The 20,493-nt window shown below is 36.4% G+C and overlaps 1 protein-coding gene across 2 annotated transcripts in view; it reads right to left on the bottom strand.

Moving 5' to 3' along the window:
* Positions 1-257: 257 nt before the first annotated feature.
* LOC138713448 (trypsin alpha-like) overlaps positions 258-20,493 on the bottom strand; it is a 41,146-nt gene continuing 20,910 nt past the window's right edge. Inside the window, exons 5-6 of one of the 2 annotated variants that reach the window (XM_069845558.1) lie at positions 14,622-14,780; positions 258-788 (exon numbers count right to left, since the gene is read on the bottom strand). In XM_069845558.1, coding sequence (XP_069701659.1) covers positions 606-788; positions 14,622-14,780 — 342 coding nt within the window. In that variant the 3' untranslated portion in view covers positions 258-605. The remainder of the gene's footprint in view (positions 789-14,621; positions 14,781-20,493) is intronic. The other variant, XM_069845557.1, reaches the window with a different exon arrangement.

Below are 20,493 nucleotides of genomic sequence, written 5' to 3'. Positions count from 1 at the left end.
ATAATATTTTTTTGTTTAATATTTCAAATTGATTGAAAGAACATCGCAGGCTTGTTTCTTTGCAGTTGATAGGAATAATAGTAATGCCAATAATTACGGTAATAATGTAATAATAATAATAATAATAATAATAATAATAATAATAATGACAATAATAATGACAATAAACATCGGGAGTAGAAAAGGTACGTTCGCCGACTTTCAGTATATTTCGATATTTAAACCTACACCCTACATAGCCTATATCAATTTCTATCTAAACTGTAAGATCCTTCTTATTATCTGAGCTTCTGCAAAGACATGAATGCAAGCGTCTCGTTTGTCTCTCTTGTAGAGGGTCCATTTTTATTATATCGGACACATTATTTATCTCTAGTTACATATCCTACAATAAGAACATTGCTGTTTAAGCCTATAGACAACTCTTTTTTTCTCGTTTCCGGAAGTGTAGTTATGTCAGATTATCATTGAAATTGTAAAATATTCACATTGAATTGTATTGTTTTATAGTGGAAATAATTTACAATTCTGGTAAATTTTATTTTTATGTCACTGAATGTAAGCTGAATTACAATCAAGTGCAAACAGTCAAACATGAAATTCTATCACACCGCAGCAGTGGTCCTCTTCCTCTTGAAATAATCTCTGCTGATGGTGATTTTGATCCACCTCGTGAAACGCGACACTGAAATAAGCTGGATGGGGTATAAGCCGCTGCAATTCACCGAGGTGGCCGCGCCGATTCCCCATTGCACGCTACCTACCATCAGCGGACCTCCAGAATCGCCCTTTGAACACATCATGAAAAAGACAGCATTGAAACCAATAATCGCATCACAAAATTGTTAAGAATGTAACTGCAAATCTTCAATTAAATAGGTTTTAGCGTCACTATCCCAGAAAAAGTGTTCTTGAAAGACAACAGGCCTCTCTCGGAGTTGGATTTTACCAAATGCTTTAGAAACCAAACTCAAGCCAGCCCAACATGAAATAATTTTAATTTTATTAAAATCAACAATTAAAATGAAAGCCTAATTATTCATAATCCATAATTCATATTTATAAACAAGATTCGTACTGGAAAAGAATTGTGTCGGTTTCCTTCTGAGTAACCCATTTCTACTTGTTCACTGTCAAATTGTCGCATTATTTACTTCTGCACAGCCATTTTCATTAAAGTCATATTTATTATAAATGTTGCATTTATCGCAAACATAATTACCAAAAACTTTAACTTTTTTCATCATCATCATGATCGTCATAATCAATATCATATATCACCTATCCTACTTGGAGGATTTAGTGAAGAAATGTTTTCAGAATATAGGAGGAGTAATAGTAGGAGGAAGAGGAATAAAATGCTTAAGATTTGCTGATAATATGACGTTATTAGCGGAATAGCAGATGATACTAAAGGATATGCTATTGGTGCTAAATGACAGCTGTGAGCAGTATAAGATGATAAATGCCAACAAGACGAAGACCATGGTCATAAGACAAAAGTAAAGAATGTAAACGTGCGAATTCTAAATGAGGCAGTAGAGCAAATACATAGCTTCAAATACTTGGGTGTACTATAAGCAGTACCATGAGCTGAGGCCAGAATTTAAAAGGAGGATAGCAATTGCAAAGGAAGATTTCAATAGAAAAAGAGCTTCTTCTGCTGACCTCTGGAAAAATAACTAAGGAAGAGACTAGTGAAGTGCTTTGTGTGTAGCAGAAATATGGACATTACGACGAAGTGAAGAGAAGCGACTAGAAGCACTTGAAATATGGATATAAAGAAGGATGGAGCATGTGAAATGGACGGTCAGAATAAGAAGTGAAGCTGTGTTGGTAAGAGTGGGTAAAGAAAGAATAGTACTGAAACTGATCAGGAAGAGAAAAAGGAATTGGTTGAGTCACTGCCTGAGAAGACACTTCCTACTGACGGATGCACTGAAAGTATGGTGAACGGGAGAAAAGTTCGGGGCAGAAGAAGGTATCAGATGATAAACGAGATTAAGGTATGTATTGCTCATATACTGAGACTAAGACGAAGGCAGAATATAGGAATGACTGGAGAATGCTGGGTTTGAAGTACTTGGGCAGAATATTATGAATGAATGAATTAATTAATAATAAACATTCCCGGCAACAGCAATATCTCCATCATCAAATGTTTCTATTTCAGCAAATTCTTCTACTTTCATGATGATCATCATATTCAATAATTTTCTCTAATTCACTGTCATCTTGTACCCATCATTATTTTCTTCTAATTTCCTAACCATCAACGTCATATTTATCAAGTTTCTTTATCATCATCATCATCATCATCATCATCATCACGATCATCATCATCATCATCATCATTATCATCAATCTTTCCACTTTTTTCAGTTCCATAAAAATATTCCTTTTTTCAGTAGCATTAAAATCATACTCATCTTCATCAATTTTATTCCTCTTGATTTCAGCAACATTAACTTACCCATATATGCAACATCAACTTATTCTGCTGTTGTTATGTTCTTTTTAGCCTATTTTCATCATATGAATATTATCGTTATTATGGCCTTTGTTATAATCATCACTAAGTCACAATGACATCCCTAACATCTGATTAGTTGTTTCAGCCAGTGGGATCAGGAGTCTAGAAGCCCTTGTTGATTTATCACTCTGTTCTTCATACTAACCTCCAGTTAAAATTTATAATTATATTTCTTGCCCATTTAAATTTCGATGCTGAATAACTTTTACAGTGAAAGCGTCATTAAATTAAATACACCATGTCTACAAATTATTCACCACATTATGTTATTAATAAAATTATTATTAATAACGATATTAAAAAAATTGTTTGCTACGACGAATATAACAACCCTAAAATAATATACACAAAGAACTATTGTATAAAAATCTCTCCATGAGCGCTTCCTCCAACTCGAAAGATATCAAGATGGTAAAAGTCTTGTGAATCATGTCGGATATGATAGAAGCCACTGATTACTTAATCCTGATCTTTAGCTCCACCATGTCATTCACTTTCCTTACAAACAATCGATCCTTCACATATCCTCATAAGTAAAAGACCATTTGTGAGATGTAAGAAAAGTGAGGCTGTTATCAAGCAGGGAATTCTTTATTCATAAATTTATGCACATCATTACCGAATTGTGATGATGTCTCATCTAGCTTAAATTTCGCCTATAGTTGCATGTCTTCAAACTTGAGAAGCCAGTAAAGTTATTAATTTTGTCTAAAACCATCCCCTATAAAGGGGTAGCTCCTTTAACACAAACGTAATGAGAATTCGTACACAATAAATCAAGGATTCAGAACCATAATGGGCCAAGCGCCATTTACTACAACCGTAGAAAACTAGGGTTAAAATGAAGTTATTGCCGTAATTCAATGGAAACATATAGCAAGTAACATAAAGTATACACATTAAAACTAAATATGATGTCAATCTTCATTAAACTATGGTATTCACTTAACTTTAACCTTCGCTTTCTCCTTTTTTAATAAGTGGCGCTTGGCCCACTATAGCTATGAACCCTTCGAATATGTGCTACCTGTAACTCCTGTGTAAAATTTCATGAAAATCTGTTAGATGGAATATAAGTTATTAATTTTGTCCAGCTAGATTTGTGTTTTGACCCAGCGGCACCGACTTGTTATACCTGCAACATTTTGTAGCCGTGTGTCGTGTGGAACTTTTCAGGGTATATTGCAAGTAGTTAGTCCTACGCCATCTGTTTTACATTGGGTTCCCGTTGCCTGTCATGTGAGGACCGATAGTTACTTCATATGTACGGATTTCAGTTTCATTATCCGACGCCACATTTGATGTGTTTGTCATGGTAATTACGGGAATGTTTTACTCGTAGTATTTATTGTTGTCCGCCTCCTGGGTGTTGGAGGAAAATGACTTTTTCTCTATATAACGTTGTTGATGGCAGTCTTGTTCCGTTTTTTGTTTCTGTTTTAATTAAAGCGGCCTTCATGCCTGGGTATTAATGGTGTTAGTGTTTCTTGATTGTAACCACAAGATATCCCTAATTCCAATTAAGGGCACTTCCTTTTCACAATTCTTACGATCCGCGGACGGGAGTGGGTACCGTCGCGTCACAGCATGTTGCAGTCAACTGTCCGAAGACAGGATTGAATTTCACATGTTACACCAATAAGGCATCACTCATGAGGCAACTAAGCCATTAGATAATGGAATAGGGTTTAAGCATGCTGTTTCAATAATTATTTGTCCAGTACCTTATACCATTGATTTTGGTACGCTCTATTCCACAGTTGCTCTTCGTATTCATTTCCTTGGACCACTGGTAAATGTTTGTTCAAGTTTCTACTGAAACAGCAGGTCTAACTGCACTTCTCCGATGCAACACACACCCATACTAGAAACTGGTTCAGTCATCGTGCAGGCGATTGTGCATTTAATGGATATTTCTGAAATTGGCTCTAAAAAGTCTCTGCATAGCCACTGGTGGATTGCTTTCCTACAACCCTTCTCCCCCCGCACACACACACACACACACACACACACACAAACACACACACATACACAGGCAGACAATGCCTTGTGACGACATTTTAGCTTCTACATTGTTGAAGTGAATGATGGTATCATTCTGATCAATGACAATTAAATTTTTACAATAATATTCAGTCACTATGTGTCAATTTAGTCAGAAATGATGTAATCATCAAATAATATTATCTCTGGTAAAAGATTAAATTAATCTGAATTCCTTTATTTATCGTAGCAAAAGGTTCATAGATAGGATTATAAATAAAATACGTATTAATACATTGTACAACCATGTGAATAATTTGCAGACATTGTGTGCTACTACTGCTACTATTATTGCTACTGTCTTCGCGCTACGAGTTGGCGCGGAGAGTAGATAGGCGGGACGGGGGAACTTTACGCTACACTCTGACCTGAAAACTTCGTCCACTTACTTGGCTACACGGGAACGGAGTCAGACATAAAAGATTCCGCATCTTCGGTGCTGTCGCTATGACTATCATTATCACATTTTTCAAAATTTCTAGAGTATGATCTGTCCATGATAATCGTCTGTTTATGTTCCAGCCGTGTATATTAATTCGAATCTCTCAACAAAGCCATTAGCCCCACCGCCCCCATCCTGATGAACAACAATGAGTGTTCTGGACACATTCACGGTAATCAAAACTCCCGTAACATTTTTATCGTGCCAGAACTTGGGAAACGTTAAATTGGTAGGCCTATCTATCCGCATTTCGTCCAGATACAAAATCGGTTTTTCCACTTTCCTAAGCTTTCTTATTTGCTGTAGATATCTTCACGTATTCTAATTTACAGTGTTTTCCTCAATTTTTTTTGCTGCACACTTCTTCCACCTGAAATCCTTTTTCTTCAGTATTCGTCTTAATGTTGTCTTTCATTTCAAATCAATTTTCTCTTGTAAAAGGGTAGACGTTTGTTGCAGCTTGGTACTATTTTTTTACTTGTTATTTAACGACACTGTAATAACTACTAGCTTCTTCAGTGTCGATTGAATTAATGATGCGAGATGGTATTTGGCGAAATGAAACCAAGGATTCGCCATAGATTACCTGACATTCGCCTTCCGCTTGAGAAAACCTCGGAAAAAACCCAACCCAGCGTAAACGGGAATCGAACTCACTCCCGAGCACAACTGCAGATCAGCAGGCAAACGCGCTACCTCCTGAACTACGCCGGTGGCCCTCTTTCTTTTTCAAATAAAAATTCTCAATTATATCTTTTTTTTGTCAATCTCCCGTCGAAGTCATCTACATTTGCGTTTCGGTAGTCTGGACGTTTACATTTTTTTTCTCCCTCAGGTGTCGACAACGCACTTTCTTCTGCGCAGTTTTTCATTTCATTCCTTATACGCTGTATTGTTCTTGTGGATAGATTAGAGTACTTTTCTACCTTTGCTGTAGTTTTCGTAAGAGGAATGCAAAGGCACTGTTGTTCTTTTTCTTCATCACAGAATTATTTTGCACTTCTAATAATATTCCTTTCTTCGCTATAGATTGTCAATCCTTGTTTCCTCTTTGTCGACATATTTACAATAAACAAAAAACTGCTATAAACCTAAATAACAGTATACAATAACATAAATTCTATTAACTATATTATTATCAACACTATTAACACGAAAAGCAAAGGATAACTAAAGCAATACAAGATCTGTGGTATAATGAAAACAATTGTCGTGTTGAAACTAATAAAACACTACAGTAAAAACCCCACTATTATTTTCACAAAGTCGCAAAGATTCTTAGACACGTGCAGTAGATGTTTGTGAAACAGGAATATTGCAGTGAACAGCGCGGTGCGCATGAGCGACCGTTTCCCCTCCGCCCCCTTCTAAGTACTTCAGCCGCCTTCTGGCGTGACAACAGTACTGCTTCTTCTACTGCTACTAGTACTACGACTACGACTACAACTATGACTACTACTACGATTGCAAAGACTACTACTAGTACTACGACTACGACTACGTACGACTACTACGACTACGACTACGAATACTACTACTACTACGATTACGGCTACTACTACTACTACTACGATTACGACGACTACTACTACTATTTCTACTACGATTACGAGTACTACTACTACAACGATTACGACGACTACTACTACTACACTTACGACTACTACTACGACTACTACTACTACGACTACGACTACGCTACTACTACTACGATTACGACTACTACTACTGATACTACGATTACGATTACTACTAATACTACTACTACGACTACGACTACTAGTACTACGACTACTACTACTACTACTACGATTACGACTACTACTACTACAACGACTACTACTACTACTACTACGACTACTACTACTACGTCTACGACTACTACTACTGCGATTACGACTACTACTAGAGGAGAGTCGGGTAATATCGGAATCGGGTAATATCGGACAGTGCGTTTCTTTCATCTACCACCATATGGTAGTACCTGAATGACATGGTTACGTTTCTCTATGCGACATCACAGAAACGTAACCATGTCAATCAGGTACTATCATCGTGTGGTAGATGAAAGAAACTCACTGTCCGATATTACCCGATGTCCGATACTACCCGACTCTCCCCTACTACTACTACGATTACGACTACTACTACTACTACTACGATTACGGCGACTACTACTACTACGATTACGACTACTACTACTACTACTACGATTACGACTACTACTACTACTACGATTACTACTACTAATACTATTACTACGTTACGGCTACTACTACTACTATTACAACGACTGCTACTATGATTACGACTACTACTACTAATACCACTACTGCGTTACGACTACGATTACGACGACTACCACTACTACTACCACTACTACTACTACTAGTACTACTACGATTACGACTACTACTACTGCTACGATTACGACTACTACTACCACTACTACGATTACTACTACTACTGCTACTATTACTACTACTACTGCTACTACTACGTTACGACTACTACTACTACTATGATTACTACTACTATTACTACTACTACGATTACGACTGCTATTACTACTACGATTACGACGACTACTACTACTACTACGTTACGACTACTACTACTAATACTACGATTACGACTACTACTACTGGTACGATTACGACTACTACTACCACTACTACGATTACCACTACTGCTAGTACTACGATTACGACTACTACATCTACTACGATTACGACTACTGCTAGTACTACGATTACGACTACTACAACTACTACGATTACGACTACTACTACTACGATTACGACTACTACAACTACTACGATTACGACTACTACAACTACTACGATTACGATTACTACTACTACGATTACGACTATTACTACTACTACTACTACTACTACTACGATTACGACGACTACTACTACTACTACTACTAAAACTACTACGATTACGACTGCTACTGCTACTACGATTACGGCGACTACTACTACTACTACGACTACTATTACTACTATTACGATTACGACTACTACTACTACGATTACTACTACTACTACTGCTACTACTACGATTACGACGACTACTACTACTACAATTACGACTACTACTAAGACTACTACTACGATTACGACTAAGGGAGACTGTTATACCTTTAAACATTTTTCACATTTTATTTTTTTTTAATTTTGAGAAATTACATTTTTTAAATTAAAAAATGCTTTAAATAATTATTGAAGATTCTTTCACAGTTTCCTGTATGTTTTTTTTTCTGTTCTACACATCTATTAAGGCTGGAAAAAATAAAATGTAATATGTTCAAAAGTACAACAGGTTCATGTACAGTTACCCTTAAAAGGAATGAGACGACTCTTGGTCGTCGGAAGTTAAAGTTCTACAGCGCGGTTCACTCGATATCGACGTAATGATACATAACATGAGAAATACAGCAAGAATTGTGACGTCCACAACAAGGACAAGGACCAAAATAAGAATCACGAAGAAGACAGCCATTTAAGGCCACGATTTCACAACATAGCTAGGGTCACAAGCTATCATTGCTTCTCTGTACCGAATGGCAAATGCCTGCTATGGGATCTACATTCTAGACTCTGTTGTCACTGTCTTGTTTCGGTAGCTCATATAGTAGCGTGTCGGTTCCACTGCTTAACCGAAACGTCTCGTGTTCGATCCCAGGTGAAACTTATTTTTATTGAGGTGTAATTAATTTCTTCAGAGTTCCTAGACTGTCTAATTTGTCGAAAAATATGAATAATTTATGCCCAATTTCTGGGTCTTACAAGTGGGCTGAACCTCGTCAAAAAAATTAATCTTACTTGAAAGTTAAGAGTATTTTTCCTCAAACAAAAATCACAAGAAACAAAAAGAGACCTGTCACCTTAAAATCTTGTCCACATGCCATCAGCTTCTATTACAGCTCTAAGTCGGTCCGGCATGGATGTCACGAGATTGTGGAATAAATTCTAATCCCCGGCGAGATCTTTCCAGGTTTCAACAACTTGATTCCACAATTCGTCTCGATTTCGAGGGCGTCGGTGGGCATAGGTGGCTATCCTTCTCTTTTTCAATTCCGCCCATAAATTTTTGATGACATTCAAATCAGATGACTTCGGAGGCCAATTAATGATTTCGATCTCGGGTCTACTTTGAAACCACCTTTGAATGCTTGCGGCATAGTGCACGGGATGATTATCCTGTTGGAACAGCAATGTTCCTTCGGGAAAACGTTCTAGGGGCGGAAGGAATATACGAGTATTTTCCAGAATGTGCTCGTAAGTTCCCGTATTAAATCGGCCATCGATGCGTTCTATAACGCCAGGTCCATCGTAAGACATCCACCCCAACACGATATCACAATACAGTCACGAAGCTTGAGTTTTGAGGGTGCTAGAAACAATAGACTGTGACGGTACTATTTTGAATTGCCTGTAATGAGGCGATATTAGCGATCCCAGTGGTGAGCAACAATCTAATGTTTGCATATTTACTACGTATTGAGCTTCGCGACTGTATATACTAGACTATGACAATATGCTAAAGCGCCCTGATCTTTCACGTCGCTGCACATAGCGCTGATCATGTGGGAGACCATCCTCACGATAGACACTGACAGGACCTTCGTAATCACTCGAGATGGTTGTTTCGTCGGAGAAAATTACATTTCTCCAATCGAAATCCACTCGATTAGTAACGAAGGCAAGACGGTCGACAGCTTGTGCTTCCCCCAATATTTCCATTTGCGCAGCCCTCCGGCTCCTAATACCGCGGTTCCTCAACCTGGTGATCACAGTCTGTGAAGAACTGGGAAAGTAAGACGCTGCTCTTATTCCGTTAGCAGTCCGAAAGGGGTCCTGTCGAACTTCCTCGAATAAGAGAGCATCCTCTTCCAATGAAGAAATCCGGGGACGCCCAGGAATAGGGCGATTTTCGACCTCCTCTGAATTTTGGTAACGATGAACCCACCTCTCGGCTGTACTTCCAGAAACACCGACCAAACGGCTAGAAGATCTAGCCCCATATCCAGCCTCAACTAAAGCTATAACTCGCTGTCTCATGTCACGTCGGTTCGCCATTAAGATGAGAAATGAGGGATGATGATAATACTTTAGAGTAGACAATGACTATTTAACGTGATATAGAATTATTGACATAAGGGTCATCTTACACAGTAAGAGTTAATAAATCAACTCTAACTTAAATATTTAAATAACAGGATGTAACAGGAAGTCCAATTGTTGCGAAGCTAATCAAATTAAATCTAATTACATTAAGTATACAAACCCCAAGTTATGACACCACATTGCTACAGCTAAATTGTAGGTTATTAACATAAGCATTGAATAGGTCCGTGCTTATGTATTGGACGACAAAACCAAACATCGAAAAGTTCGAATCTTGCCGAGGAATGTAACTTCTTGCTTTTTATAATGTAAATCAGACTTCTAACTACAATCACTCATATTTCTTAATATTTATTAATATTTATAGCCAACATTGAATTTGTAAAGAAAAGACTTTAGAAATCTCATATGGAATTTGTGATCTGTAGCGACATAGACATACATTATCTCTCGGAACTCTTCCGCAAAAATATATTAAATTCGCTCCTTGGAACTGAAAATCATAGTCGTAGACTCATTTCCCCACCAGCATACAAGCTGAAGTAGCACAGCCATTGATAAAAGTTTTGTACACTGAATTAGACTGAATTCCTATTCGGCAGCACCTATAATAAATGGCTTGTATGAACATTATAAACAAATTCTGTTTCCAATGTTACTGAACAATTTCAAAATATTAATTTAAAAACTAAAAAAGGATCGTAAATGCTGTATCTAGTGATTATTTACATTTATGTCTACAAAATGAATCTTGGAAAAACGTATATGTTTCTGGTACTACTGATATTAAGAGTAAATGTATTGTATTTTTCACTTCATTTCAGAATCACTTCAGTGGATGTTCTCCATTCAATGTAGTGAAAAAATTCAGAAGTAAAATCATGTAGATAATGCAGGGACTTACAAATCTCATGTATTAAAAAGAAGAATCTATATGTAATGAGCTGCAATGTAACTATCCTCATATTCTTAAATACTACAAGAAGAACAGTGTAATTTATCAAAATTTATGAAAGAGGGAAACAGAACACATTTGAATAGAAAAGCACAAAATCCAGATAATGCAATTAAAGCTATTCGGAATATTATTGAAGTTAAACTTGTAGATATCCTAAGAAAGAAAATATTTTTTCATTAAAATTAGTGATTTTAAAGTAGAGAATCCCAAATGTATTGCAAATTCTTTTAACGTCTTATAGTATATAGTACAGAAATATTATTGACAACTTAAAAATTCAAGATTTTGCAAAAGATACTGCAATTAGTTACTTAACACATGCATTTAATAGTTAGCATTAATATATGTAATTAATAACTGCAACAGTGCGTATACATTCAATCATAATATGAATTAAATTGAATGCACATTAAATTAAACACGTAGATAAAATAGTTAAAATCAACTGAAGGGGTGAGAATGAAATAATCCAAAGCCACACTTTTAACAAAAATTGTTTTGTGCGAGTGCATTTATTACACATATGGGAAAGCTACTAATAAAATATTGTAATAATTACTCAACAAATGACATGGCCTAAGGACTCTAAACCTTTGTAATCGTTTGTCTGTGTGGCTTAGGAATATATTTTTAATTTCATTTTAATTGTTAGTTTTTAATTATATATGTGTGTGTGTGTGAGTGTGCATTTACATTGTATGTGTGTGTGTGTATAAATGCATTCATTAGATTAAAGTTTATAATATTATAACTTGTAATTTTGTAATTTCTGTGATCATTAACACTTAATCTGAGGACTTTGTAAAACTCTATTTCAACGTTATTTAGAAAAAAAAATCGTTGTTATAGACTAAGAATCGAACTCGCTCTCTTCTGCACAACACGCAGAGATCTTAGCGTCTGAGCTATTGCAACGACACGGAAGCTTTACTTTCTGTGCGGAGTGCTGATCTAGTCATGAAGGTCCATTGTCGATTTAACTACACGAATTAAGTATATATTTGTCTCTTATTTACGTAATATTATCATATTTTTTGCAGTTTTTGAAGTGAATTCCGGAACGATGCTAGTAACAAACCAAATAGCCTGAATTTAAGTAACTCAATATTCGTTATCTTGTGTATCAGTGCTCTGGTCTCTGATCATGCGCAGTGTTTTACATCTGAGACTTAGGAATATTCAATCGTCTCATTTCTTTTCAGGGAAACTGTACCTTAGAACATACCCTCTTGTAAGTTGCAACACATGGAATATAGGTGGGAATACAGTTGTAAGAACTGACAATCAAATGTAAAATGTATTTGCCATCATAAACCACAGCAGGCTTCTCTGATTTAGGTTAGATTTCCTGGAGGAACAAGAATTGCTTCAATAGCTTTCTTCCAGACATCCCGATCAATTGGGGGTCTCTGAACTCTAGACTTACTTCGTGACATGATCTTAAAATAAAAGAAGACAAAAACCGATAGTATCCTGCACCTTGGAAGATGTTCTTTGTTCAAAGGTACAAGAGGGTGCACGTTTAAACAAATATGGCTCCTAAAACTATAGATTCGAATAAATCATAGAAATTAAAATATGTTATTACTCACCAGATAATAGGGAACACACTGTATACCTTATTTTATTTCAAGGAGTGCAGTTCGGTGTTCAAATAAGCCACCGAACTGCACTCCTTGAAATAAAATAAGGTATACTTGATGGATAGTAACAAATGCAATCTGGTTTTGTGTTAGAAAACATACATCAATGAACGAAATGTTTACTTTTGGTACTAAAAAAGATTTTGTTCACAGAAGTCACACTTCGCAATAAATGAAACCGAAACTACGACCAGAGCTACTTAGCAGCTTTCTCTACAATCTACTACAGTTTGAGTCCTCTAGGTAGTAACAAAAAATTAAACACAAAAAATGTTCAAAGGTACACTATGCTAAAGGTACAACAGTCTCCCCTACTACTACTACTGCTACTACGATTACGACTACTACTACTACTACGATTACGACTACTACTACAATTACGACTACTACTACCACTACGATTACTACTACTACTACTACTACTACTATGATTACGACTACTACTACGATTACTGCTACTACTACTACTACGATTACTACTACCACTACGATTACTACTACTACTACTACTACTACTACTACTACTACTACTACTACTACGATTACGACGACTAGTACGATTACTACTACTACTGCTACGATTACGACTACTAGTACGATTACTACTACTACTACTACGATTACGACTACTAGTACGATTACTACTACTACTACTACTACGATTACGACTACTGCTACGATTACTACTACTACTACTACGATTACGAGTACTACTACGATTACGACTACTAGTACGATTACTACTACTACGATTAGTACTACTACTACTACGATTACGACTACTACTACTACGATTACTACTACCACTACGATTACGACTACTACTACGATTACGACTACTACTACGATTACTACTACTACTACTACTACTACTACGATTACTACTACTACTACGACTACTACTACTACTACTACTACTACGTTTACGGCTACTACTATGATTCCTATACTGGTACTGCGACTACTACTACTACGACTACTAGTGCTACTACGATTACGACGACTACTACGACTACTACTACGAATACGATTAGGACTACAACTACTACTACTACTATTATTACGATTACGACAATATCCATGCACTCCTCTGGCCAAGCAACTTATCCTATATCAAACCACTGGAGGACTTATGGTAAATTTTTAAAAGGAGAATGACAAAACTAGATTGTTCTACAAAATAAAAAATGATTTTTCCCCTCATTAAAGTTCCATTTTTATGAAGAAATGAAGAAGTTTTGTGAAAATTTAGTTAATCCATGTCAGATGGTGCCAAAGGTGTTATTAGAAACAAGAGAATCGCAGAAATTGCTGAGGTATATTGAACATCAGTTATATTGTAATTATTCTTGTAGTTTAGATACACAGTATTGCTTATTCGGACTAATTTTCACGCTACTGCTGCTGCTGCTGCTGCTGCTGCTGCTGTTACTACTACTACTACTACTACTACTACTACTACTACTACTACTAAGTATCGTTGCTGGTTACATATGCCAATTTATTCTACGTAATAAAAAACCGTTTGCCTAATCTTGAAGTCGATTGTATATTTTGATTTAAAATAAATATTCATTAGTTTTTACTAAATTGATTATATTTCATGCAAAATATTCCCTGGTATATTGATTTTGCATAGCAAATAGCAGCAAAATTGGTACTATAACTTGAGAAAAATCACTTTTAAAAGACATACGTACATACGAAATGCCAAAAGTCACAATTGTGCACCTGTCATGCTAAAAAACGGGTATTCGCATGAAATTACCAAAGTAGATTATTTACACTGTAGTATGCAGCCTTTATACTTCGAGTATTGAAGAACTGAAAATGAGGACTAGAGAATTTGTGAAAGTTAACTTACCAAGCAGGCATCCTTGAAGGGTGTGACAGAACTGGTCTCACTACTAACACACATCGTGTTTCTGGGCAACTTGATCCAGCTGAGTTTGCAGTCGTCTCTCGAGATCTTAGTCACATCCAAGGCTTGCAGTATTAGAGGGTCTACTGGGTGAGGTTCGTACTAATAAAGTAGAAACGGAGGCTTGTTCAATAAAAACACTTCTTATTAGGATTGTAAAATATAGTAATTAACAGTGTGGAAAATTCTGTTTCATAAACAAAACTCTACACTCCTTCATTTTCCTACACTGCTTTTAGCAGTTAGCAATGTATCTTCACTTATTAATAACTTCATCTACATTTTCTACTCATTATATAACTTCCTTAAAGAGTAGTTATACCATACGGTTTCAATGGCGTGAATTATTTCTCAGTTAGGACCAATAAATTTGGTAATAACTAAAGTTAGTAAGAACAGCACCTTACACATAAAATTTTTTTGCCAAATGCTTATATGTGTAACCACGGAAACACTCATACAAAGATATTTAAATTTCATTATACTTATATGCGTAACCACGGAAACAACCTTACAATGATATTTAAATGTCATTAAATTTTTCCAATAAAGCATTAATAATTAAATGTAATCGGTGACGAGAATGCCGATGACTAAATGTAATCGGTGGCCAGAATGCCGGTGACTAAAATGTATTCGGTGACAAGAAGGTATAATTACATCTCTGGTGACGAGAATTCCTAGACCCGTGTGGTTCAATGCTAGAGCGCTTATCTTATAAGCCAGGGATCCGGGTTGAAATCCCGCTCTTTTCTAAATTTACTACTTGTGTTGGGCAAGCCCTGGTCCAGGGCACACAGGGGCTTTCTCCGGATATTCCGATTCTCCTATGACATTCAACAATCATCTTCATTCATTACGAGTGCAGTGTAGATCCATCACCTTTGATGCACTCTGGATAGTCTCTGACGAACTAGGTGGTGTACACTTCCATTGAGCTCTATACTAATGTGGAGGAAACACCGTATGTTAAAATATCGTGCCACTAGGTTCGCGCGTCGCTATGTTGGTGAGGGAATCTCTTTCTCTTTCTAACACAGTTGCTACAATGATGTTACCTCCCAAGCCCGTGTATGCATATTGAAATTATTTATATTGTGGGTTATCTTGAACTATTTCTTTCAATTTAATATGAGCTATGAATTCCCTAAACTTGTACGTAAACATTATAAATTAAATTAAGTATATAATGTGCTCTACATTACTTCTAACTTTAAAAAAATACATACCGTACCGATATAAACATATGAAAACCAAAGACAAATGCAGTATATAAAAGAAACCTCTTGCCTTATCTAGGCCACATATTTACATGCACTTCTCTCGATCAGGATAAATATGGGTTAGATATAGTAAAGATTAAATTAAAATAAAAGTAGACAATTATATTCATGGAGTTTTAAATATATAGGCTTACTGTAGGCTACTGTAGTACTAGTAGTAAACCGAAACATATATTTTGAACTAGAAAGATTTATTCGCCATTAAAATTGTATAATTTTTGGTTTTGTCACAAATTTAATTACCTTACACCCAATATAAAATAATGTAACTAAATTTACCGATTTTTATAGGTACCGGTATGTAGGCCTATACTTCGACCTCAGAATATAAAAACCTGTTACCGATATACTTAATTGTATGTGATATAAGAGCTGAGTTCCCTTTAAAATCTATTCTCTTGTTAACAGACATACATATCAGTAAAAAAAGCCAATTATAAGCATAATAAATACTAAATAACGGTACATGAACAATAGAAGAAAAATTCATTACATCAATTTATCAAAATAACAATACACACAAAATATTACATCATACGGTACCGCAGCAAAATATCAATAGTTAAATATGAAATATATAAACTTTAGTCCATACCTGTGGAATAACGGTCAGGGCGTCTGGCCGCGAAACCAGGTGGCCCGAGTTCGAATCCCGGTCGGGGCAAGTTACCTGGTTGAGGTTTTTTCCGGGGTTTTCACTCAACTCTGTACGAGCAAATGCTGGGTAACTTTCAGTGCTGGACCCCGGACTCATTTCACCGGCATTATCACCTTCATAACATTCAGACGCTAAATAACCTAGATGTAGATACAGCGTCGTAAAATTACCCAATAAAGTAAATAATTATAAACTTTATATAGGAACAGCGGCATTTCTACCTAAGCAAACTAGGCAGCTGCCTAGGACTCTAACTTCGAGGAGGTCTCGGCCAGGAATAATAATAATAATAATAATAATAATAATAATAATAATAATGCTATTTGCTGTGCCAAACTTTCGCGTGGCAATAAATCTTGTTATAAATTGTTGTTTAGTCAACTGTCAAAAGACAGATTTGAATTTGAACCTCATGAGTTACACAATGAGGCATCACTCATGAAGCAACTAAGCCAGGACATAATTGGATAGGTTTTTCCATCTCATTTCCCCCTCTATTGTATTCATCGATGACTGGTAACATATTTGACTAATCAGATGTGTACAAACATGTTCTTCCTCTGACATATAAGTGATGTACTACTGTTTGTTAATATATTATATATATATATATATATATATATATATATATATATATATATATATATATATATATACACCGTGTTCCGCTTATAAGTATAACAAAAGAAATAGCTATAACTTCTGAATTAATACAAGTATATAGTTGAAACCAACTGCTATAAAGAATGAAAACTGGGAATTTTTGTTACCTTATGTTCCATAAACCTCAACATGGCTTCCATTGGTGGCACGGGAAATATCCAACCGGTATTCAACCTCGACCCAAGTGTTATGAAGCATCTGTGGTGTAACATTGTTGACAGCAGCATAAATTCTTTCTTGTAAGTCTGCCAAATCACGTACTGGCGTCCTGTAGACCTGGTCCTTAACAAACCCCCACAGGAAAAAATCAGGTGGTGTTAGATCTGGTGATCTGGCAGGCCATGTGATGTACGGTGATCCTCTTCCGATCCATCTTGCAGGGAATTGTTCGTCTAAGAATGTGCGAACCATGTTGGCAAAGTGTGGTGGAGCCCCATCTTGCTGGAAAATTGCTCCATCTGGGAGTTGTGGCACAGCATACAGTTGCAACATATCCAGGTACGTGTTTGCAGTGAATGTCTTTTCAGCAAAGAAATAGGGACCAATGATTCTGTCACGCATGATCCCACACCAAACATTCCATTTAGGGGAATCCCGTTGGTGTTCAATTACGACACTTGGATTTTCCGACCCCCAGATGCGACAATTGTGTCGGTTTACTTTTCCACTGACGTGGAAGGTTGCCTCATCTGAGAAACAGACTCGAGTTAGAAATGTGTCGTCATCGTCCACTTTATCCAACATTGTTTCTGCAAAGCGTTTTCGTTCCAGTTTATCATTCGGCGTAATCATCTGATGAAGTTGCAGCTTGTACGCTCGCAAACGCAATCTTTTATGGAGCACTGTATGCACTGTTGTTGGTGGGATGTTCAACTGCACACTAGCCTGTCGAATGGATTTCCGCGGGCTTCTCTGAAATGCCTCGCGAATGCGTTCGACATTTTCGTCAGACACTTTACGCTTGGAATGTTTACCTGCATTAGACAACAAACTTCCTGTTTCTCTGAGCTGCCTATCCCATTTCATTATTGAGACGTACGTCGGTACAGCTTCCCTCGGTCTAAGATTGTACTGACGGCGAAACAAGCGCTGTACACGAATTATGGATCTATGTTCTGCTAATGACAGCACACAAAAGGCTTTCTGCTGTGGCGTCCACATGCTGACTGACTAAAGATACGATACGAATTCTCTTATTTAATGATCTGCGCATGCGTGAGTCTTCTAAAAATAAGTAACAACAATGGATTAAAACTTCCCAATTTCCTCTTTACAATGGTACCAATCTTAACCCATTTGCATGCATTGTTATGAAATTATAACTATTTCTTTTATTATACTTATAAGCGGAACACGGTGTATATATATGTATATATACACGTATCAGCCAGAACTTCAATCAGAAGTAATCTTGTAATTATAAATATAAAAAAGTATATCCATTTTGATTCTTGAGTCTTGCGTACACAACTTTTAACACTTGAATATAATTAATTGATTAACTAGTGGACTTACTAGTGTTAATTATGTAAGATTTGTCCGGCTTACAGTTGTTTCAGTGCTTACGCACCACTAGTTAATCAATTAATTAAAAAAGTACAATTGGTACTTGTCTACTTCATTTATAAGTCTCCTTGTATGTTTTTCTAAATTCAAATTATGTTAAATAAATCCTACTCTGTTAACTGCCTAGGGTCTCTGGATCTCTATATCCGCGCTTGGATGGAAAAATAAAGTAAGCCTACAGTATATGTCACTTCTTTGTTACTCAGTCTTGCGGCACAGTCGTATGCTGCACAATATTTCACCATTATAACAGCAAAATTAAAGAAATTAATTAATATGTATACTTTTTTTCAACAAAACAACCATTTTCCACGTGCGTTAGAAAGAGAGAAAGATACGCCTCAGGTGTGCCAATAGTACGGAAGTTACACGTCACGTTTTTTTCAGAATTTCTCTACAGGAGTTGTGTATCCAGTTTATAATGTTGAGATCACTGTACAATTCTCAGAACTGGCGACATCTATGAGCACGCTCGTAGAGTCGTAGCGAGCAAGGCAAGTTAAGGGGGCTCAGAATCTTATCACTGCGCTGAAATAATCTCTCTTACAATCACAGCATAGGCGGAGATAGAACCGTTTCCTTGGGGGGAGGAGGGCAAAGCAAAACCATAGAATCCCGATATAACGAGATTATGGGAGACATCGTTTATCTCCTCCCCCCGTTATAGCTTGGCCTTGGTACAGTATATCGGAATATGATCATTTAATAAAGGTTTTGTAATTAAGTAAAATTGTAACAAAATATATAGACAATTTTACTTTTTTTTTCCCTCTTCTATGGAGGAGGGACCCGAAGGCTTGCACTGCAGCCTGAGGCTTATTGTGCTTACCACTCCTATTTTGTGAATGGTTGGGTAACCGAATGGCTGCGCTCTTGTACAAGTACAGCACGCCGCACCGTGAACTTAATCCGGGCTATTGTATGGGTGATATGTGAATTAATGATGGCGAAATGAGTCTGAGGTCCAACACCGAAAATTTCCCAACAATTCTGCTTTAATTAGTTAGGGAAAACCCCAACCAAGTAACTTGTCCCAACCAGGATTTGAACCTGGACCCGCTCGTTTCACGGCAGGCATGCTAACCGTTACTCCACAGCGGTGGACCAATTTTACATTTACTTTATCTGTTTATCTAAAAAAACAAGATATGATACGAAATGTAAATTCTAATAATTATTTTATTTAATCTCGTCTTTAAGTTTACACATTATACCGGAATCACTTTTATTTTTTCTGCATTGTTGTGCAGTATGTTATTCATATTTCTCCAAGTGGCTGCTTGAACACTTGCAGAGTTTTAACACATCAATACAGGCTGTTACAAGAAAACATTATAGTGATTCCATTTCTCAGATGAGGTATAGAAATTTTTATAGATTCAGAAATTTAAAATAAATGTTATAGTCGAGGCACATGGTCTGAAGACATTAATTCGTCAATTTAAGCACAGAAACTTAATCATAAACAAAAGCCAGAAAAATCTTTTGAATTCAATATTTTCTAACGTTAAAAAAAAAAGTTCGGCCGAGTTTGGAGAGGGCAGTGCCCCCCCACGCCCTCTCATTACTCCGCCTATGAATCATAGTAGCCTATCACTGAATAAGAACAATTAATATTTGCAGAAACAAAACAATTATTCTGTAT

The sequence above is a fragment of the Periplaneta americana genome, chromosome 14, assembly GCF_040183065.1.
Source record: "Periplaneta americana isolate PAMFEO1 chromosome 14, P.americana_PAMFEO1_priV1, whole genome shotgun sequence".
In the NCBI taxonomy this organism is placed as follows: domain Eukaryota; kingdom Metazoa; phylum Arthropoda; class Insecta; order Blattodea; family Blattidae; genus Periplaneta; species Periplaneta americana.
The sequence above is the reverse complement of the archived record's forward strand: the minus strand, read 5'-3'. Positions and strand labels throughout refer to the sequence as shown.